The sequence below is a fragment of the Glandiceps talaboti genome, chromosome 17 (assembly GCF_964340395.1).
Source record: "Glandiceps talaboti chromosome 17, keGlaTala1.1, whole genome shotgun sequence".
NCBI lineage: Eukaryota > Metazoa > Hemichordata > Enteropneusta > Spengelidae > Glandiceps > Glandiceps talaboti.
This window is the reverse complement of record NC_135565.1, coordinates 11,847,477-11,871,567: the sequence shown is the minus strand read 5'-3', so window position 1 is coordinate 11,871,567 and position 24,091 is coordinate 11,847,477. Positions and strand designations below refer to the sequence as shown.

The 24,091-nt window shown below is 36.6% G+C and overlaps 2 protein-coding genes across 2 annotated transcripts; both read left to right on the top strand.

Annotated features, from left to right (window-relative positions):
- The first annotated feature begins 169 nt into the window (after positions 1-169).
- LOC144448280 (thioredoxin-like protein 4A) lies at positions 170-4,614 on the top strand. Its single transcript, XM_078138463.1, has 2 exons — positions 170-281; positions 2,254-4,614. Exon 2 carries the CDS (start codon positions 2,258-2,260, stop codon positions 2,684-2,686), a length of 429 nt encoding a protein of 142 aa, XP_077994589.1. The 5' UTR covers positions 170-281; positions 2,254-2,257; the 3' UTR covers positions 2,687-4,614.
- Positions 4,615-8,562: 3,948 nt separating this feature from the next.
- On the top strand, positions 8,563-21,933 carry LOC144448069 (heparan sulfate glucosamine 3-O-sulfotransferase 1-like). Its single transcript, XM_078138219.1, has 2 exons — positions 8,563-9,610; positions 21,887-21,933. Exons 1-2 carry the CDS (start codon positions 8,563-8,565, stop codon positions 21,931-21,933), a joined length of 1,095 nt encoding a protein of 364 aa, XP_077994345.1.
- The last annotated feature ends 2,158 nt before the right edge of the window (positions 21,934-24,091 follow it).

Genomic DNA, 24,091 nt, shown 5'->3' with positions numbered 1-24,091 from the left:
TGTAATAAATTGATATAAACAATAATATAGACACTCAAAATGTACAGTTTCGAAGCACTTTCTTGTTTCATACAAAATTGAAAATTGTACTTCGGTAGCTTGGGTGGCACAGAGGGCGCACTTGACCAACAAAAATCTCCGACTAGGGAGTTACAAACCCACACGTTCAGGAAACGACTGCAGTGTCAGAACGATATTTGTTTGTCTTTGAGAGTAAGGAAAACGATATATGTAGTATCACTTCGTTTATCTTATGGTCTTTGGAGTTGACAAAGTTCAAGGTAGGTCGAATATACGACGATGGTGTGAACTAGACGGGCTTTAAAAGTCGCGTCATTCGACAAGAATCAAGAACAGTGGACCGTGTGTACAAATAATGATAGACCAATGCATTACCATTACTAGACTTTGGGAGGATATCTCACAAATTCTTCCAAGTTCCATGCATGCATTGACGAATAGTGTAGTGTCTGAGAGTGAACTGATTGTACATACTTGTACAATCACACACCGATATACAAATAATTTATGGTACAATTGCACATAACCAATTTGTATTAAAATTAGTACTGTTTGCCAGGCTAAGTCTATTCTCGATCCGGCTGCATGTTCAAATGGAGAGGGAAGGTAGAGGTAGGTTAGTAATACAAAATACATGTAGGAATGCAGGGTTAGCTTGCCACAGCTTAAAGTTAAACCTGATTTCATATCACATTCGACAGTTGGTCATACTCAAAATATGCCACTTTCATTCAACCATTGTTGTTGTTGTTGTTGTTGTTGTTAATAATTGCTGTACTGTATTCCTCTTCTCGACCTAGCTTTAGAGAAGTGTGCTCTGATAACTTCGACACTTCTGCATTGGTCCGCTATGGTTCCCTATAAAAAAAATCCTGAGACTACACATAATTTCTTACAACTCTAGTTTCCTGTGTACAGATGTTCGGTAAAATAACCACCCATTAATGCCTATCTGTAGACTTGAACGACTATCGCTGAAATATTCCACTATCTTAAGTAGCTAACATTTTGATTTTTTGCTATTTTTGCCCAACACACAAGAGCAAAATTCAAACAATCAAAAATCTGAGTTAGGATAGCGGAATATACATGTACATGTAGTAGCCATAGTAGTTCAAGTCTAGAAATAGACTGAATACATGTACATTGTCAAGAATACATATGTAATGTATACAGCCTATCTGTACACTTGAACGACTATCACTACTAATATTCTGCTATCCAACTGATATTTTGATTGTTTGAATTTCACTTTTGTGTGTTGGGCAAAAATAGCAAAATTTAGTGATTTCAAATACACAGGTGAGACAACCACATGAATGGCCAGTTCTACCTTTAACCTACATCTTGTCTATTCAGTCATTTCTTGTCTACATGTAACATTCCTGTGAGTCATACATGTACATGTAAAATGGATGATGTTTTAGTATTGAGTTACATGTAGTCAGATTATAGTTTGCTTTGCAGCTCGAGTGAACATTATGCTAGACATGATGCTATGGCAAAGATGTATGTTAAATTTAGTGATTTAAAATACATTTCAATATTTATCAAGGACTTTGACATGGATCTGTGTCATTTTTTAATATGTTTATTGTAGGGTTTTTGACAGGGAGGATTAATTGTGGCGTAACAGATCCATCGCTGAGTAACAGAGATATGTTGGAGTTATCAGAGCACACATTTCCAGAGCTACATCCTAGCAGGGTTTACAATGACCTTGTCTCCTCGGCTCTGCTAGTTTTCCTCCCATGGAGAAAGTTTCACAAATTTGATCCCATGTTTTTTTTCAAACTAAAAATTACAGAAAACAAAACTATGCTCCAAACACTGTGATGAAGTACAATGTACTCTGATAAAGTCATTGAAAACTGATTTTATACAATATTCATAATTATATATCCCCATTGTTGGATGAAATAACTGGTAATTAAAACATGTAACCCACTCTTATGTTTAGTATAGGTATATTATCATTTCTCGTAAGTGAATCCAAAATTTTTATCAACATCTTGTCAGCATCGTCAGGGGTGAACAATAATCTAAAAATTTAAGATTATTGATTATAAGTTATTTGTCATGTGTCTCAGAAGAATTGAAAAAAAAAATTGAATTGCAGTACACCCCTGCCAATGCTGTTTAGAAATTTGGGATTCTTTTTCAAGAAATTATTTGTCATCCCAGAGTTCATGAACATTCATTCTTGTATTGTCTTATTGTCTTTTATGACAGCACCATGTCTTACATGTTATCACATCTCCACAATGGTTGGCAAGTGGACCAAGCCATATTATCAGAGGAGGACAGGGTGGTTGTCATACGATTTGGCCATGATTGGGATCCTACCTGCATGAAAATGGATGAGGTCCTGTACTCGATCGCCGATAAAGTGAAAAACTTTGCTGTGATGTATCTGGTAGACATTTCAGAGGTGCCCGACTTCAACAAAATGTATGAATTGTACGATCCTTGTACTTCGATGTTTTTCTTCAGGAACAAACATATCATGATTGATTTGGGAACCGGAAACAACAACAAAATAAACTGGGCACTGGAGGACAAGCAGGAAATGGTCGATATTATAGAGACTGTATACAGAGGTGCAAGGAAAGGACGAGGTCTGGTAGTCTCACCAAAAGACTACTCAACAAAATACAGATATTGAAATCGTGGTTTATACTTGAGGCAAAGAAAAATCACTAAAATATATTTTATCTTCAGAAATATTGTCACGGGTGAAGTCAAGTTTGAAATGATCAGTGCTCTCTTTGTTGTTGTAGGTGCATACATAATATTATTAGGAGCATAGAGTTATGGACGTACTAAACTGTTTGTCGGACAAATATAATTATTGGTTTGATGATGTAACCGCTTCCTACCTCGCAGCTTGGACAAAGTGATGATAGATCTCAGCTAACTATTTATGTAATGTTGATAGTCTTGCCGACAGATTTGCATATCACAGGAAATCAAACGCTATGGAATTATGATGTATTTATACATCATATTCCGGTTGTAGGAAAGGTATTTAAAAATGCATGGTTAAATTTATGACAGGAGGGACACACGAATCACAAGGTATTTTGAGACTGGATCGTGTGATGGTCAGGAAAGATAATTGCAGCTTAAAGACGGCAGGCATGAATGTAACTTTGTAGTTTTCAGCTTTGATCTTGTAGTCATAACCAGCAATGACAACATGGCTACCCAACCAGTGAGTACTACACATTGTGTTCTTCACAATAATTTGATATGCTGCTTCATTGCATTGCCATTCAATCAGTGACCTTAGGTAATAGGGAACAAACTTGCAATCCAGACTGAGCATGCTCAGACGCAAAGGACAATGGGATTATCTGTGGTTATCATAATACCTAATCTGGAGCTACTAATAAAAATTAACCTCCCACAATTGTCAGGGTCACTATGAATTGATCATTTGTGGTTACAAACAATGTATCAACATTGTTTACAATACTAATTGATTAGTATTTATTATCACTTTTCCCATGATGCAACATTCAACATGGTGGGTTTGCATGTTCCCTATTGGACTGTGATGTATTATTCAATGTATATCTAAATATGTCTTCTAACAATGTATAAGTTTGAGTGTACATTATTTTTCAAGATTTTATCACTATATACAAGGCGAGTGAGGACAGGGAGTTAGTATGTAATGCTCGGCCCTAATACAACTTATGTATGCATCACAATACTGCTGAACCATCTCGACATCTAGTGTTACCTACATTTGTACTTGCACTCACCTCAGGACTATAACAGCCATACCAGGGGCCTTTCTGAATGAACAGCGCCCTCTAGTAATGTATTATGGAAATGTTTTGTGTTCATACCTGAATACTGAAAGGTTAAAAGAGGTACTTATTCAAGTCCTAAGATTGTGTCGCAGAGTGACAGTGTAACAATTCTATGTTTAAAAGATACAAAATGTATATCCATGCAAAGTTCAAGTGCTCTAGGAGCAATATCCAATGATATAAGTGAAACTGAACTGTATATCTTCTTAGGCCTAACAAAAAGTAAACCTGTGGTTCCGATTATGCTCAATTTAGAACAAGTGGGATAGATAGATTTTCTAGTTTATTTTTTTTAATTTTTTTTTTGGTATGTCTAATTCAGGTAGTTATGTTTTCCATTGTTTTCCATGTAGTCTTTGTTATTATTTTCTTCCAATCAGATGTACAGCTGTTATGGATTGGAAGACCAGTTTCATATTGTCTTTTTAAGTTGATGTAATTTTTTAAAAAACATTGGTACTTTTAATCCTTCTCTACCAGGGCCGCATTTGTGTTTACACGAACAACTTTATAAGTTGACTTTGTGATATAATAAATGAATAATAAGTCCTAGTACTAATCCACAGTCACAACATTGCACTGATGTGAATGGATATTTTTAAGCTAAAAGATATTATAATAGTCGAAAATACCATTGTTTTTGTATGATGTGTTACGGGTGAAAAGACACAATTAAGTATAGTAAAACAGAAGTATTGTACACATATAGTTTTACTTGTACACTACAGTCTACATTTTGTAGGAGGTGGACAAGGCTGTTCAGTACAGTTAAATAAAGTGTTGGTACCCAAATTTTCATGGTGTGTGTGTATGTATGTATGTATGTATGTGTGTGTATGTATGTATGTATGTATGTATGTTTGTACCATAGTATAGTCCTAACCAGTGATGGACAGATTAACTTTATCAGTAGCCAATAAGGAACTGGCCATATCTGTTGTTTGTGAAAGATTTGCCATTTAAATTTTCAATGTTTGAACAATAGACAAGATTACCATATGTGCACTCTATGTAATTCTCTTCCTTACTACATTTGTAGTTTATGCATGATCGACTGTCCAGTGTGATAATCTCCCAGATGCAGAAGATTAGACACAAAGCAAATTTTCACAGTAACTGATCTCTCGCCAATTATAAGATTAGGAGTGTTTTAATTTAGATAAGAGGAGAAGAATGGACAAGGCGTCTTTATTTAGTCAATAAAGAAAAGAGAATTACATACAGCCTCAGACTTTTAGTGGTCTGAGATACAGCTGAGAGCAAAGTAACCAGGGAAAGAAAAAGAAATAGTTTTAAAACTCAATGAGTGAATTGATCAATATAACACACAAAATAAGTTATATCGCACCACAAAAACTGATCATTCAATCGATCAATCGTTTAACCAAATAATCAATCAATCAATCAATCGATCGATCGATCAATCGATCAATTACATTCTCGCTGCACCCTGTGGGGGCAGCTATAAAGTGGTCATGCAGCTGTTAAATAAATCTCTGTACTTCCAACATGATGTGCCAAGTAATCAAATTCAGTTGTTTACTGATTGGTGCAGTTGTGTATGCATGCAGTGTCTGAGTGGTTTCATTTCTATTCGTCAGTGTACGTATATAAGCTTGTTTCTTATTTTTCTTCGAATAAAAACTGTCGAAGTATTGATATTTGCACACAAAAAATGAAAATGTCAAAATACAATCAATGAAAACTGTGTTGTAAATTTGGATGTAGTTACTTGTCATTGAGATTAATTATTCTTAAGAAGTGTTTTCAACGTCACTGTACTGTAGTTTTACTTCACTTAAGGGGCGGTTATGTTATACCAGCATTTCCGATTATTTCCCATAATCGAGGACTTCACTGTTTGTTTTTACCATTCTCATCATGTTCTGATAGTCTGTCTATCTCTGTCTGTCTGTTATCATTCTATTCACTCACTGTCCGCAAATTGTCAGAGTTCTGCTACCAAATTGTCAGAGCTGCTCCTGAAAGATCTTTCTATTGTTGGAACAATGGCATACAAATGGTTCCATTATACCATCACGACTTATCATTGACTCTTTTAAATCCCATTGTAACGACATTAATGCACTGTACACATAGGCTGTCGTATACTGTAACAATATATAGAAAGGGACCCTTTCGAATTCAGCCATGGGATATGATATACTTTATAAATATAGACGTATTTCAACTCACGATTGACAAAAACAGACAGAGAAATCATCAACATGCAGCACCTTTTACAAATACACATCGGCAAGTAATAAATTTAGCATTCTTTTATCCACTGTAGAAGAAGCAGGCTTCTCTGCAGAAATTATTGTATATGGTTTGGTTTCAATGTTCTACTTACTGGTAGGCTGCATATTCATTTGTCTGCTTCAAGGCGGTTCCTATTGTGCGCGCATGTCACCAACCCCATGCACATTCCATTTCTGCTTTACTTGTACTGTACATGTACTGTTTGTATTCATAGATAGTGTTCACTTAGTTATATAAGATTGTTTTATCCATTGTCATACCCGTCCAAAATTCGTTTTTTTTTTTTTTGTTCTACAATGATCGGTGATTACAATGGATTTCCACATATTTGGTTTTGTCTTTACATGAATAGTATCATGCCAGTTCATGTCTGGAAACTCGATGACTTCACATGAGTTTATTTCCAGACACCACATCCTTGCAACGTACGCGGTACTGTCTATCCACTGATCCTTTAATTTGATGGGACAATAGTCTTACTTCACAGTGAAGAGAAGGTATTATAATATCATATTTATTGTCACATACCTCAAATTATCTTAAATGACTTAAACTGAGTTTATACGTTTTAGGATGAATTTCTGCATATGTAAAAGGTACTCACAGTATTCTACTGAAACTTGTGAAAGTGTATGTAAATAGGTTTCCAAACTTTCAGACTTTTTGCCTGCAAATGATGTAGTTTTCATAGGTGATTAAAGATTTGTGTGACATTTTTTGACAAAAGTACGGTATTAATTATAAAAAAATGATTTTTTGGGGAAAAATTCCGGAAATTGCCGAAGTTGTTTATGTATTTCATGACGTCACAACCGGAACGAACTTCAAATATGTCCGATTACATAACAAGGGATAACCATTCTAGTGGAACCACTTTCCACTATTTAGAAGTCAAAATTGACAATGACAACAATACATGCAGTACTAGTTATGACGAAGATGATGCGGTAGTGAGGGATGCTTGTATTGTACCGTTTCTATATGAACCACTACCAAAACCACGACTACAGCCAAACAACAATCTCCAGCTGCAGACATGCATAATGGTCGTTGACGATGTTCTTGTTGACAGACTAAATAATACTGACTGGTAAGTTTATGATAATAAAAAGTAGATATTTTAAATTAGCAGATGAAGGAAAAATTGGGTCGAAATTTAGAAAGTAGTTGTCCCATTGAGATCATAAAGCCGTAACAGTAGTACTATTTAGTGGGGTTATATCGACCATGGATGTATTAGTGAGACTCACTGACTACACAATGTGTTCGTGTACGCTATTAAAACTGTGTTTGAACCACGGGCATTTGTTTCCCGAGTTATGTCTCAGAATGATTCTATCAGAATACAATAAAATGTTGTAAAAATTCCCATTATGTGGTACCAGCTCGTAATGTTATACTAGTATGTTTTTTGAAAGTGTAATTTATGTTTCTTATCTGGTGAAATAACTTTCAATTCAACATTAGGACTCGTAATCACAGCCAACAAAAGAAACGTCATCATGGCTAGTGACGTAATACATGTATGTAGTACACCATGCACGAGGACACAGCATGTTATAATTCATGATCGTTTTTCGTGAGTTTGAGAGCTGTGCAGTACTAAGACATCATTGAAAACGTTTGGAAACTTATCCTCTGTATGTTGAAAAGAAGCAGGCTGATTAGAACTTCCAAATCTTTTGTGAGGAAATCAGTGTAGACTCAATCATTGACGTTCCCCTACCACGCAACGTTCAGGCATGGTTAAAAAAAAAAACGATCGTGTCCCGGCTGTGATGCAATTTTCCGAAGACTCCCGAAGCAAAATGCTCATCGCAGATCCCCCCCCCCCCTAGTCACTAGTCACTAGTCACTAATAGTTGCTAGACGAACAGTAATGAATCCTGAGGTTAGTATCGAGTAGTTTCTGGCTGAATGAAGACATTGCTGTCATTAATCAGTCGTTCATTCAGATATATCAGATGTTACCAGTCCCAAATACTGCTTTGTTTTATTATATGAAGTCTATCTTTACCTGTCAATTAAAAGTTTCACATTTGCATTGTTTATCTATACATTCAAGAATATTTCACTCGAATTAACTTGTAACTGTGGTTATTCATTAAATTCCGTTGTATTCCTCTCCAGCTTATCCCCATTGTTTCAACAGTGCTCTCAATTTCATTTAGGGCACTCTTTTGGAGTTAATAACGGGGCACGTTTTACACAAACAAAGTGTTCGCATACCGTTAATCCATGAATTTACTAAATTTAAGTAAATTAAAAGCAACTCGATTCACATGGCGTCGTTGAATTAACTAGGTATATGATTGTATCAAACGGGAGCGTGATTTGATTAAAACCTCATACAGTTCCATATTCCTTGTGTCTTTGTACAGAAACAAGTCAGTGTACTTCAGTACTGCATCTATTTGGGTTATATGCATGAATATTCACTGTACGTCAAAGAGATACGATGGTGATGCGGAAGAAGAGAGTTATATTGTTCGGCTTGCTGGTCATCGTCATCCTTTTATACATAAGAAGTCACACATTAAGTATAACCAATTGGAAAGGCAATGCCGATCAAGCACTTGACCCAAAGTATAGCCAACACATGACTGGAAAGGAAAATACTTTAATGATATCAGATGTAAAAGGTGACACAGCGCACATAAGTAGTGCGTATACTACATTAAAAGGTGAGGCCAATACAAGTAATAATGGAGCCGTCAAGGAAATAATTCACCAGGGAGATGCCAGAGGAAGCAAAAGACGTAAAAGACTTCCAGGAGCAATCATTGCAGGAATTAAGAAATGTGGTACAGCTAGCCTGGGCACATTTCTCGACTTCCATCCTAATATTGTCGCAGCGGAGGGTGAAGTTGCTTTCTTTAATTCCCCATATTTGTATGACAAAGGAATAGATTGGTATATTGGCCGTATGCCGGTGGCAACACCGGGACAACTGACAATAGAAAGATCACCTGCTTATTTCCATAGTTCAAAAGCAATAAAACATATACACGAAGACCTGGCGATAGACACAAAGATTATCTTCGTTGCATGCGACCCGGTACAACGCGTCATCTCCGACTATTGTCAGTTATTGCACTTCAAAGAGAAACACAAATTATTCAGCCAAAAATCAAAACCGGATAGATTTGACTATAAAAGGGCATCGCAATATTTAAAAAGCTTTCTTCCAGGAGGGTATAACTTTGTTAATACGACGATTGAATCGACACTTATGGACGAAGAGGGGAAACTTAAAACAAAACACGGGCTTATACGGAGGGGGCTGTATTCTTATTTCTTGGAGCGGTGGTTAAAGTATTTTACACCTGACAGAATTCTGATTGTGGACGGCAATACATTCAAAGTCAACCCGCTGTCTGAAATTCAAAAGGTGGAATCATTTCTAAATCTGCAACCTTACTTTACTGACGACTCCTTTTACTTCAACAAAACTAAGGGTTTTTATTGTATTAAAGTGCCTGAATTTTGCATGGGTCAGACAAAAGGTAGATCCCACCCGGATGTAGATAGAAATGTTTTAAATCTCCTAACAGAGTATTACAGGCCATACAATCTTGAATTCGCCAAGCTAACAAATCGCACATTTTCTTGGATGTTCTAGACTGTTCCTGACGCCAATCACATACAATAAATGCATAAACCATAGTATACCTTGCACTAGTGGAGCCAGATTCAACAAAAAACAATATTGAATATATATAGTCTGGTCGTTCAACGTCTTAACAATGCGTGTCTATGTCACGACAAGGCGTGTCTATGTCATTGGTTCTGCTGTGTTCGAAATATGAGTCAAAACGCTCAAAAATACCATTACTTTCAGCTATTTAAAAAAAATGTAATAGGAGCAATGGTATAATCACTCTATTCCCCAATATTGTTCCTCATTCAGTCAGAAAATACTCGTGACCTAAGGGTTGTCATTACACGTTGCTAGACGAATAGTGACAAGGCCCCTTAAGTCACTCGTATTTTGCTTGGCTTAACGAAGAAAAGTATTGGAAATAATATGTAAAAACACAGACTTTAAATAGATTTACTGAAATGTATTCTCAAAACTCGGATACAGTAGTAGATGTAGCTTGACGAGCTTGTAGGAGTATTAATTATGTGATTTTCTAATTCATGAACTGTTTATTTACATTTCTTGAAGCTAATATAATGCATTGTATTTCAAAATTGGTTGAAAACAGGGATGCAATTACTCACGATGTACACACTTGAAGACATGCACAGTTATTACGTTGGTAGCGGCATCGCTATCGCCACTTTACACATATAGAATCGCAGCGATGTACACCAAGTCATGTAAGACGTTGTTGTTATACTATACGAAAAGTCATATTTGACCACGTCTTTCCACCGGGGTAAATCTTTAGCAGAGGATGTGTAAATGTGGTGAGTATGAGACGAAAGGACACCTTTGACTTTATTTACCCCCGGGGATCTCTCCCCTGGGGGTTGTAGGCAGCCAAAAGTGTCACTTAGTCTTGTACTACCCCTTGACAGAGATGGTAGTTAGGTGGGTCGCAGGTAGGGTAAAGGTTGGGTAAAGGTGGGTAAATTTGACTTTTCGTATAGCGGTTGGTGGAGGGATAGAGTTTGCTGATTCATTCATGTAGGTATATAAGGAGTATTTATTGGTTGAAATACTGATTGTGTTGAACTAGACACCAGATGATGTATAGAATCAGCTTTTATTTTTACATAACTGCCAACATCAGACCGTGGACAAACAGAAGCTGTTACAAATAAGAAACGCAAGCAAATGAATTGGATTAATAACACTTCTTGGCACAGCAGGTTGGAAGTACAGAGGCTTGTATAACATTTTACATATTACCACACTCCTGTCGACAAGCAGGCACTGTATGTACACACGCCAGTCAAAACAAAACATCATGTACGGTTTAAGGGAACACGGCCATAATTAACCAAACTAGGATACCTGCCAATAATGCAATTTTACGATAACAAAGGTCGCACTGTACCACTAATGTCTTTGGAGACAGTGTAAATTTCTCCATCTCTGAGAAAGAGCAGTCATGTGAAAATGAAGTGTACGTGCACAACCATAACAATTCACTTGTTTATGTGCAGCACTACTTTAATTTGTTTTCATTGTTCAGCGAAAAATGCGCTGAATAATAAACGCTATGTATAATGCGTATACTAGCATTATGAAACATTGAGTGACAGGAGAACGTTAATTGTTAATTTTACTGTTACAGTACAATTTACACGTGTTTTAACGCCATTGGTGGTATTCAAATATCTTTCATGATTATGGTACAAGTGTACTAATGAATAACAAATCAATGAATGATTGGGCATTTTTTCTTCTTCTAAAATCAAAGTCACTATTGGTTGAGGCCTTACAAATTCTATACAATAAAGGCTGTGTCACCAGAAAAGCAATGTCATTTGTTTAGGCATAAAATCTTTGCGAACACTGCTACGTTTCACAGGCTGGCTTGACATAATCTTACTAGCTAGCTATATTTCGTCACCTCGGACCAACAATACGCCGTGAAAATAAACATTTCCTTTAGTGTACAACATCATGCCTTTCTCTTTGTGGATCAAATACACATTATATACAGTGTACTACTATTATACACTGATTGTCTGGCTATGAGGGCATGAACAGACGTCGATTACTCTGAGAACTGTCATGCAGCTGTTTTTTTCAGGGCCTGAAAGCTGATGGGAATAATTGCAACATAACAACATGATCGCCGAGGGGTAACAGTACGTCTACTAGTGCCAGAATGAGGCCAGACAATAAGTCTTTTATAGCATGTCACATTCTCCAGCCTGTGTTCTTTCTAAGGAAAATGGAACCACAGTTCAGGACTCTCCTGATACACGAATAATGCCCTAGAGGAAGTAGAATGAGAAAAGTGACCACTCTATGTAAATTGCGGTCACCCAGTGTCATTAGTCCATACCACGTGACTTGATATAAGCCAATCACTGAAAGCTGTATGAAAACGGCATATACTGTTCATGTGACATGTTTTTTTTATCGTATTGCAAGGAAAGCAAACACCAGACTTGTTTCCGTTCCTATCATTCGCGGCTGCCGGAATGAGTACCGGTAAGGGCTGATTTATCTCTAGCTGTAAATGGCTATAATTTGCCTGCATTCTGATTTGTATATGTGTCCGTAAATATTTTCAAACGTCAAATAAATAATCTCGTTTGCTTTTGCAAACTTATATGCCAGCCCACGATAAAGATGTCAATCAAAGTTGTTTTTGTTATTTTATATACACATACTTGCAGTATATCATTACAACATGACATGACAGACTGCCTATATACTAGTTTGAGTGGGCAGTGCAGACAACCAAAATGTGATTGAATTCAATAGCTTTTTGGCAATGGTTTAGCATTTATCCGAATGGTTTTATTATCCTATTTGATCAGTTGATCTACTTACAGTCATGATGACATTACAGTCAGGTGACAATATCTATGACATAGCTTATCTGCAATTGCTCTTAGAATCTTGATAAAAATGGCAGCCTTCATCGGACGTCATTCTGGAAGCTTTATGGAAGAGGGTGATGGAAGCGTAAACCAGTTAAAACAAGAATGATACAACAATCACTTTCAATTTCTAGATATAATAATAATATTATTATACATTATGAAACAATATACATGGTATCAAAATACATAGCAAAAATGGTACAATGTAAGGCCTAAATAATGTTTGGTTCTAGCAACTCATCAAAACCTAGTTTTTCACTGCCGATCCTAATTTGTTCTATGTATAATTCGAGAAAAAATCAAACCGCGAAAATTGTGCAGCCTCGCGAGAAATAGTGGATGAGGCAACTTAAAAAAAAGACAATATAAAACTATTCTTCTGGCTGTATATCAGATCGGAAGAAACCAATATCACATAACACCATGTATGGAAAACATAACTACCTGAATTAGACTCTCACATGTGAAAAAAGCAAGAAATAATCTACGTACCCCACCTATTCTAAAACTGAGCGTAATCAGAACCACACAATTAATGTATAGTATATACGGGTATAAAAGTACTGAAGTTAATAAAGATAAATATCTCCAAACTCGTTCAGTAAGCAACATTAAGTAATTTCGAAGAAAGATATGATTATACATATAACTATCCAAGTTTTACTAACTTGAATCACTAAGAAGGCCTGCAATATTTTCTATAAATCAATGTATATTTTTAAATATTCACCTAACTGTAACCATGGTAACATGATATGCCTCATAAATCGTCATATTTTTAAAGTTATATGAAGACATGGTATGTTGTAATTAAATCCTGTACTTTAAATAGATAATTAATACCACATCCAACCCAAGTTGTAAGTAGCCCGACATCCATGCGCATTGGACCTTTTACATTCGTCTTTCCAATCACGAAAGACGAATTTAAAAAATCCAATCCGCAAGGATTCCCACAGACTAAGTTGGATGGGTTCGAACAGAAACAAAAGTATTTACTTACTGGTCGTTCTACGTATACGTCATGTCAACTTGTTACTTGTGTCTACGTAATTGGTTCTGCGGAAGTGGTCAGCATATCTATACTAATAGGGAACTTGCAAACCCACCATGTTGAATGTTGCATCATGGGAAATATGATAATAAATACTAATGAATTGGTATTGTAAACAATACTGTTACATTGTTTGCAACCACGAATGATCAATTCATAGTTAACCTGATTATTGTGGGAGGTTTTCTTTATCGGTAGCTCCAGATTAGGTATTACGATAACCACATATAATCCCATGGTCCTTTGCGTCTGAGCATGCTCAGTCTGGATTGCAAGTTCCCTATTAGCAAGTGTAAACCTTCCCAATCACAATTACATACCCTATACCATTTATTTGTATATGTATTGTGACAATATTCTCAAATATCCATTTTTTCCTCTTTGCCGGAAAATACTCTTGATATATATAGTGGTTGAGTTACTACTATTCGGCTGCACTTCGTAGGGTCAAGACTCCTTATGCCACTCGACTTTCTTCGGCTGAACAATGGAAACAATTGGTCGAATGATGCCATTCTGTGTATGTTTTGAGTTCCCATCTCAAAAACAACAACTAGTGCTACTACACTTAAGCTCATAATTAATTGACATGGTTAGCTATCATCACGTGATCCGTGCCGTGTAAAATTTAAAGGCAGACTGTCGACAGTCGCTTGCGCCTACGTTTTATCTAAACTTAAGTCGTTGCGGCGCTCCGATCCGGCGCAATACCACTATAATCGCATACTGATATCGAGGGCGCCTTCGATCTCTCGGGCCTTCGGCCCTCGATATCAGTATACGATTATAGTAGTGTTGCGCCGGATCGGAGCGCGGCGACGACTTAAGTTTAGATAAAACGTAGGGAAAAAAAGGCGCGAGCGACTGTCGACAGTCTATGTGAAAGGTTAAAAAGAAACATCTGCACTTGAAAATGGTGACCAGCGTGCTCATGTTATGACTGATCATAGGATACTGTGGTTTCTATGGGTGGTCCGCAGCTTAAATAACGGACGCTATATCAAACTGGCACGATAATTATATATATTATATACTGACGTTCGCACGATTGGAAATTCAATGCTGGTGAAATGGGGTTGACATCTACTTCGATACCATCATACATCAAACATACTCGTCAATAGTCGAGTTCACGACGCGCTACGATTTACTACCAACAGTGGAGATTGTGGTAGTAAAGGGTAAGACATCGACAGGAACTAGACTAACTCGTAACGATCACATACAAATATAATTATGGTGTATATTTATAACAGAAAATGTATATACCAAATGTGGATATGCACTACAGTAAATCATAATTTATACTATTCGGCCAATATGCGTCTGCGGGCGGTATCTCTTATCTATTCATTTTCAAACACAGTGGAGAGCTTCTAATCTCTGGATCTTTTATCAAAAGCCCCAGTATTGTTTAATAACAAGGGTTACATAGATTAGGAGCTCCTAGCTTGGTTTGCTTCCCAGAATGCCAGATTTGCCAATTTCTATAACTATATTTTAAAGCTGTTACATGATTCTGATTTTGGTGAAAATGACTTCAAAGTAGAGCAGTGCAGCTAAGTTTTAAAAAATCAGCATCATTTTAAAATGGTTTATTTCAACTCATGGTTCACTCTGATCAGTTAGTAATAAGTGTACTGGAAAGAGCTAGCTTAAACGACTTTCTATAAGTAGCATTTAAGAGATTATACAATATAGGATTGGCTGCTGCATGTACCATTAAAAGTATTATGGAGAGGTTATGAAGGCATAGTGACGTGGTAGGTGATAAGACATATCCATTAAAGTCTTGTACAAGCATTAAAGTAATCATAAGTGTTTTTGGAAACAGGCACACGAAGTATAGAAGAGCTGTTGATACGCAAAGCCTGACTACTGCCTTCTCGTGATTGATTCTGTGATGTGATTCTATAGCAATCGTTGTTCTTTTGAAATGAAGAGCTGTCAGTGTGTACAAGATGGTGACGAGGCACACAGTTATTGTAAGCATAACTAACCAGAATGATTTGTAGAACATTTTGATGTGATCAAAAACCAACACCTTCTCTTCACCATAATAACACATTCCCATTGGAATACCGAGAACGGTGGCTAGAATCCATGCTAATACGTTGAGCAATCTTGCTTTGGACTTGGTGCAAAGTCGACGTGCTAGGAACGGTTTGACGACCGCAATGTACCGCTCAATGCTCACCATAGTGACACAGAACACAGACGTAAAAATTGTGATGTTTGTCAAGAGCGATGCTGTACAAAACACATAAATGTCACTCAAAATGCATCCATTGTCTGGTGATATCTCACAAATCAGATGTATCCCAGTCAAAAGCAAATACAATATGTCTGCCACAGATAAGTTGACCAAGTAGTAGTTGGTGATAGTTCGCATGGACTGGACTCGTACAAATACATATAAGAACAACATGTTACCTAGAAGTCCAACGATTCCCAGAAAAAGACCCAGAATAGGAAATGCCTCGTCCGCTTTGCCACAGCCGTAGGTCGGAAGAATGGCACTGACGGTTGAACGTGGCGTTGCATTAAAAGTCTCAGGACCAGAATCTTGTAGTGTCAACATTTTGTTAGATGTAGCACACAATAATACACGTTGAACAAAGTTACCGAAGAGACAGGGTTATTGGCTATACGTACATACATCTAAGTCACTGGAGTAAAGCAGCAAGCAGGCGTTGAAGTGTTGCTGCTAATACTCAAGCTATCGCCTTGTATATTACTCAAAGTGCATTACAATTTATACGTCAGTCCGCTCGTATTAAAGGTACGTTTGAAGCAAAGCAGCGTACTCAAGGGCGTATTCATCAATTGTTGGTTAGGGGGTCTTAGCTTTACAAAGGGCGTATATGGTTCAGTTATGTAATGATTCATGGGACGTGTGAAGTCTAGAGAGAGAGAGAGAGAGAGAGAGAGAGAGAGAGAGAGAGAGAGAGAGAGAGAGAGAGAGAGAGAGAGAGAGAGAGAGAGAGAGAGAGAGAGAGAGAGAGAGAGAGAGAGAGAGAGAGAGAGAGAGAGAGAGAGAGAGAGAGAGAGAGAGATTTCTAAATTGGTAAATCATCGCTTCTGATGTTAAATTTGTTCAACTCATGAGCAAGATATTTCATGACGAAATATTTAATTCGTACTACCTCACTTCTTCGCACCGCCACCTCCGTTCCGTTTCTTTTCACGTGCCCCATTTCATTCCCAGCCTTCCCCCTTGCCGTATTCTGCTCATTCTCTAAAGTTTCAAGGAAGCTAATTAATGGAACATATAACGTAATGGGTGACCTCTGACGGATTTGCAGAATCAGCTCATGGTTAGCTTGTAGACATCACACAATTCAAGGTAGTGATTGAATTTTGTCAACCTAACATTTCACCCCATGGCATACATACTCTCGAGTTACACAATATCTGTACCTATAATCCATATGGGCTATCAATTCACAAGCTGGTACCAATCAAACAGTTGCTACGATACATTTATGAAGGAAAATTTCTCGAAAGTCATGGGTTGCTTGGTTGGGGTAAACGTTAATGTGCGTTGTTCACCAATGCAGATTTATACTAAAAAGGTCAAGTTCATATCCACATGATTATTGTCAATATATTAAAATAGCGCGACCATTATAGAAAGTTAGAAGTAGGCAATCCAATTGATCAAATTGTTGGGTTTTTTTTATTGGAAATGTGATATATGCGTGTTGTATAAGTTGAGATGAAGGGTGTCGATTATAACTTTATGTTGGTTAAACACGTAGTCTCCAAGAGTCTAACGAGTGTCTACACTTAGTATCAAAGTCTTTACATGCAACCACGTAAGTATTGATTTACGGGAATACATATGATATAAAAATTCCATAGCCTGAACCGGATTGCATTACAATGACTTTTCCGGGGGGTTTCCTCGGATTGACCTTGGTCTGACTAAAACTATCATAATACAAAACAACTTTCTTCAGCAGTACTAGTGAACTATTGAAAAGCTGTGTCTTTGTACAAATGGGTAGAGAGTGTTATTATTGTATGATTCCAACTAACTGTTGTTTTTTTTCTTTTGTTTCATTTGTTTATTTTAGTTTATGTTTTTTTATTTTTTTAAATATTTTTTTTAGTTTCCTGTGTCATTTGAATGTGTGTCAATCATAGTAAATAAAAGACATTTGTGAAAATGTTTCGTATTCGGATATGGAGATATTATACTAACCGATGGGATGTGAGTTCTACCAGTGACTATTTGCAGGTATATTCAAACATTATTTTATTCATTTATATTTTAAAACAAAAATGACGAAAAAAAATATAGACAGTTAAAAGACTACGTCCGATTAAAGGTGAACAAACGTGAAACTGATTTCATCTCAGTTGCATTTTTATGCTTAGGGAAACAGCAATTTCATGTCTACCAACACAATATCCTGTGAGCTCTACGAATTAGGGATACGTAAAATTGTCACATCCGGCTCAGAAGACATCTGTAATGATATATGATGTATACATTGACATCTATAATAACCACTATGTCGATGCCAAGTATGAAATCACAAATAGTTGATATGGTAACAAAATGTAGTATGATCTGTCCAAACTATCCCAATCCAATTATTTGCTGGATACCAAATAAACTATCCAGAAGAAATATTACGACACAAAGCACCCACCAAAACTTGTCACAAATGGAACTATACGAGTTCAACAACATATTCAATACTAAGCAGCCAAAGTTAGTTACAAGTTATGCTAAACTCCACCTTCATACATCATCGAAACACTAAGAAGAAAACAGTACTAGTATCGGCGCAACACGACGAAACACCTATTGGAAGCAAATGAGAAACCGGTTACCATCACCATCGGTACTAACAACAGATACTGGAGATGAAATTATAACATTACCAGATACTCCAACAATGACCACCAAAACGGAGGAAAAGGAAAATCCAACAACAACAACAACAACAACAACAACAACAACAACAACCACCACCACCACCACCACAACAACAACACCTGATGTGACATAGTCTACACTTGACAACGCACAGAATATTGTAACAACATGATGCGGAAGAGTTGTGAAAAAACCGAAAGGATTTAAAGATTACAGTAAATTTCACAATACTGTGCAGCTTTTCAGTTTGTTACAACCACGTAGAAAACCAATAGGAAACTGGACATGCTACATTTTAAAGATAGCAAGATTGAATGAGTACAGATTTTTGCTACATTTTGTCTAAATGAATTGAACAACACATGCCACCATTCATAAAATGAACACCGCAAAGGACATGTACATCGGGTGTTTGATAATTAAAAAAAAGCATTGGCGCCAGAACGTCTGCATGGAGTTGCAATACATTTAAATGGTTTATTTCATTTAGACTAAATGTAGCAAAAAATGCGATATTGCTATTGAAATGTGGCAGAATGTGTAGTTTCTTGTTGGTTTCTACATGGTTGTATCAAACAGAAAAGCTGCGCTGTACTTTGAAATGAGAATGTATGCATGAATCAAACCACTCTGATTAGGCAGAATAATCCTGAATCAGATGATGTAAATGTAGCTAGAGTAGGAAATCGGATAGTCCACCCTGATTTTAGATTTTATATCAGTTTCATGCTTAACTAGACACTATTACAATAATTCATTCTGCAGACAGTAATACAGAACTCTGATCTTTGACGACAGTATCATATTTTTATGCTAAATTAATTGATTACAAGATATAATATATACACCAATGCCTTACGAAATGTCGCTCGACCAATAGGCCATTCCAGACTGCAAACAGGAAGTTGAGAATGCAGCGCCCTCGCTCATATTGGGGGTATCATCACCCCACTGTACTCTTTCGTAAGAGCTTTGTCCCTTTGTATTCTGTAGAAGTATAAATCGGGGATGTCTTTCGTATCGTTCAGACATGGAGGAAAACAGCAGTGCTCTACGATTAATTGTGTAACCTATACCATGTATACCCCCAAGGTAAACACAGACAGGAAGTAGAGCACCACCATGGCAAATTTTAGAAAGGCTTATATGAATCAATACATCATTCAATTTGATCAATAATACCAATACATTAAAGTGGCCATATGGATGAGGATTTGGTATTTATTGTGGATATTTAATTAAATAAAACAATTTTATAATGGCTTTCTACTTGAAAAATCAGTATGTTCATAGCATCGACCAAATCTGAGTCGGTAACTCAAAATGTTGCAAAAATTTGAAAATGACTTTGTGAAAAGTTTCTGATTATACGTAAAATAACAAACATTTTACACAGTGCACATTTCTCAATATTTTGCAATTTATTGAGTTACAAACAACGACTTGACACACGTTGTTTCACATTGATTTTTCAGGAAATTCTTATTAAAGCAATTACTTATAATTACTATCCTAGAAGGCAATCGTAATAATTAGAGAAGACATATATCGTTATTAACATTATACTGAAATATGGTTTTATTAATAAAACTTTATTAATATGGACCTGAGTAAAATGCTTATTAACTCAGCTTGTGCCACTTTAAATAGTAAATGATGAGTGGCCATTTGCTTAGAATTGGCTATTTTCATGTAACACTCACCAAATCAGTATTCCACATATATATTAGGACAGACAATATTCGTCAACTCGATCTGTTGTTATAACATCACCAGCTTGTCATCAACGGCAGTGTTCTAATTCTCCTTGTCTGTATTCCAATGTGGATTAGATTATAATTATAAAAAAAGATATTAAAGTATCATTTCATTTATTTATTTAATATTTCATTTATCATATTTCATTTTTTAATAGTTGGTCGCACATCAATATCCTACACTGTGTAATATAATAATGTAGTTGGGCCCTTCGTTCTATTCGAGGACACGCGAGATCAGTGTGAATAGAATGCTGTTTATATAAAAGTACTCGAATTTCATTGTACGCCGTCGTAAACTACGGAAAGATGCGTCGCTTCTTCGCGCTTGATACATATATAGCTAAAATGATGTAGGCTTGGTGTTTCACTCATGTAACCTTACGTTTTCGACACATAGATAGACACATTTCAACTCTCGACTAACAATAACAGAGACACAATAAACACAGCAGGATCCTTTGCCCAATCACATTGAAAACTAATTAGCATTGCTATTGTTTCACACAGTGGCAGTAAAAACTGGCTTCTAATGAAAACATTACACATGAAATTGATGATTTTAATGGCTGCAATTATTTATTTTTTGAATGATAACCAACATTTGAACTTAACTACTTCTACACCACCACTGTGAACGGCACCTATGTAATTGTTTCTTTTGCATTTGAAGTTACCTGAAGGTGTAATAAATGTCATGTTACGTGAGTGAAACACTGGGGTACCAAATCTACGTCATTTTAGCTGTAATACAAGTCAGTTTAGTATAAACTGCCTGTATAGGCCTGTAAACTGTGTGCCCTTTCCCCCTGTCAATATACAACACATGTATATCTCATCAACCTACTGTTTCTACTCAGGATGTATCGGGTATATTTATGTTACACACAATTTGACCGCGAATAGAGTGTTTTAGTGACTTTTACATGATCCGTTCCGTGTGTGATAACTCGGTAAATTCACATCTGTACTTTTTACAGAATCATGGCTGCTATGTTTCAAAATTGTGATGTTTTGAAATATTACATCGTATATTTCCTTCTTTTTGTTTGATTTTTGTCGTCTCAAGGCATAATTCCATGAAAAAAAATGGCCGATTGAAACACTATAATTCACACTTGCAATGACCAGTATGACCGCCAAGTAGTACTATTAACATACATTCGGGAGAAAGAGTTCGATTTTAGCGCAGAATCTCATCTCATGTAATCAATATATTATTTTTTGTAAATTTACTAGCAATACCAAAGACCAAGAATTATATTGAAAAACAACCCCCAAAAACCCTGTATGCATGTGTGTGTGTGTGTGTGTGTGTGTGTGTGTGTGTGTATGTGTGTGTGTGTGTGTGTGTGTGTGTGTGTGTGTGTGAGGTTTCCTATTTGGGCGGGAAAATACAATGTGACTGTTGTTTAGACTACATGCATGCCAATCTGGCCAACAATGACACCGAAGTTCATGTATTACTGTATTATCTACTTCCAGAGAAAATACAATATCGTCACTACACACACTCTTTGGACAGTTTTGGTATAATTTTTTTGTTCTTTCTCTTTTTTTTCAGGAATGGATACTGTGGGAGGCTGTGATCCCGCTGTTGCCAAGACTTGATCGAAACACAAAAACAGAAATTAAAAAGAAAGAAAAACACACAAATAATACACACATTCTCCACAGAAACAAAACAAAAAAATAGATCAGTGAGTGTATATTGTATGAGTAGTCAGAAGAAAAAAAATACAATCAATAAAAATTAGATTGACGAATCTAGTATTTTACGACCCCTTATGGATGCTATCGGATACTGTACAAATACATTCAAGGCCATCGAACCCAACGCCATTCACACATCCCAGTATATGTAATTTCCTAGTCTGTAAGGTACGCCGTGACGGGGCGCCCTCAACCATCGGCCAACCCCTAACAGAGGAGGCCGGTGAGGGCGAAACGTCACGACGTATCTTACAGTCTAGTAATTTCCTAACTACACATCAAATTGAAATCCATACGACTTAAATTTATGGACCACCTAAGATAAAGTCGCCAATTTTGGCACAGATAAGATAAAGTCACCAATTTTGGCACAGATAATGGATATAAACTGAAATGTTAGTCCTGAAAATGTTGTGCTGTTTCAACCATTGGAACCCACCTTGCCGGCCAGACAAAATTCGACACCGACACACTGGCTGACACAACATAGCCAAAGTCAACAGCATAGACGGTAATTTGACAACTTGCAAATTTCCTGTTGTAACATTTATTCAATATAAGTACGCACTGTATGTGCCAATTAATACATAATGAGAAAATTTTACCTTGGAAAATTAGTCAAAACATGATTTACTGGGTTGTACGGCTCTTCAGTAAGTAAAGGCATTAATGCGTAACTTACCACCCTATCATAAATAGTCTGAACATAGTCTCTTAATGTAGCAAACTCAATAGCGCCCTCAACATAAAGAATAATATAACTTTTGTTTGCTACATACATAACATAACCACAAACTCCACTAGTACAGTACAGGTACATCTAAAAACCACAGTTTCATAATAATTTTATTTTATCAACTAAAATAGTGGTTAAAGACGTCAGGTCAAATTTTAACCAGTCTATCCTGCCAGAAACGGCTACTTGTATGACTGACCATTTGTATACAAGGTTTCAATATGAATACATTACTCTTCGTTTGGCCCTCAACGCCAAACGACTGCTGTGATTGTGAAGATATATTGAGTGTCTAGTTCAGGTAGTTATGTTCCATATGTAGTTATGTTTTCCATATGGTCTCTGTGTTCTCGGTTTCTTCTCATCAGATGTACAGCCATTACAGATTGGAAGAACAGTATTATGTTATCTTTTTAAGTTGATGTCAGTTTCCGCGTCCACTATTTCTCGCGTGAATTTTCGCGATTTTATTTCTCGAATACGTAAAAAAAAGTTTAGGGTCGGGCAGTGAAAAAGTAGGTGGGGTTGGGTAACCGGAACCAAACAATGTTTTAGGCATAAACATAGCAGTATCCCCCAGGGTGGTATCGGGAACCTATTACAGCATAAACATTACAGAAACCCGGATCTCAGCCAAGTTTGTTTACTGCTGAGTAACCTACTGCACGTGATAGCGACCGAGTGAGACTTTTAACGCAAAATAGTTCCCAACACTGAAAGATTATCGCGCGAATATACATCCGAGGCACCCGCTCTTGTTTATTGTCAGTACTGGGTGGTTTTATTTAATTTTGTTTATTTTGTGAAGTATGCTCCTAGCTCACATCATTCAAGTGAAATGACTGTCATTGATTCCAAATAAAGTTGTCCATCTTTATGCCAACCATCAATATACTTTAGAGGTCGTCCACTAATGGTCATAGCCAACATCTCAGCTTTATAATCACATGGTGTTCAAATACTCATTTATACTGGTGATACATTGTTTGTAGCCAGCCTTTTACAGCTAGTGGTAATTGAAGAGTAAATAAAATAGTATTTTCCCCTCACTTCGTACTGTTTGAAACGAATATCAATTTTGGATCACTGAGATAGAAAGGGGGGGGGGGAGAGTCTGTGACCTAATTGCTTAAATCAAGCATTGAACTTCTGACCTCGCCCTTAAAAAAACAATGGATTGTCATCTATCAGGGAGTTATTCAAACAGAGTTGCACCAGTTCGTACAGTATATATCTGGATATAAATCTCAGCTATGACGTAACTGAAGGACACATTAACTGTATCATTCACTCCATACATTTACTCAGGTGACTGGCAAT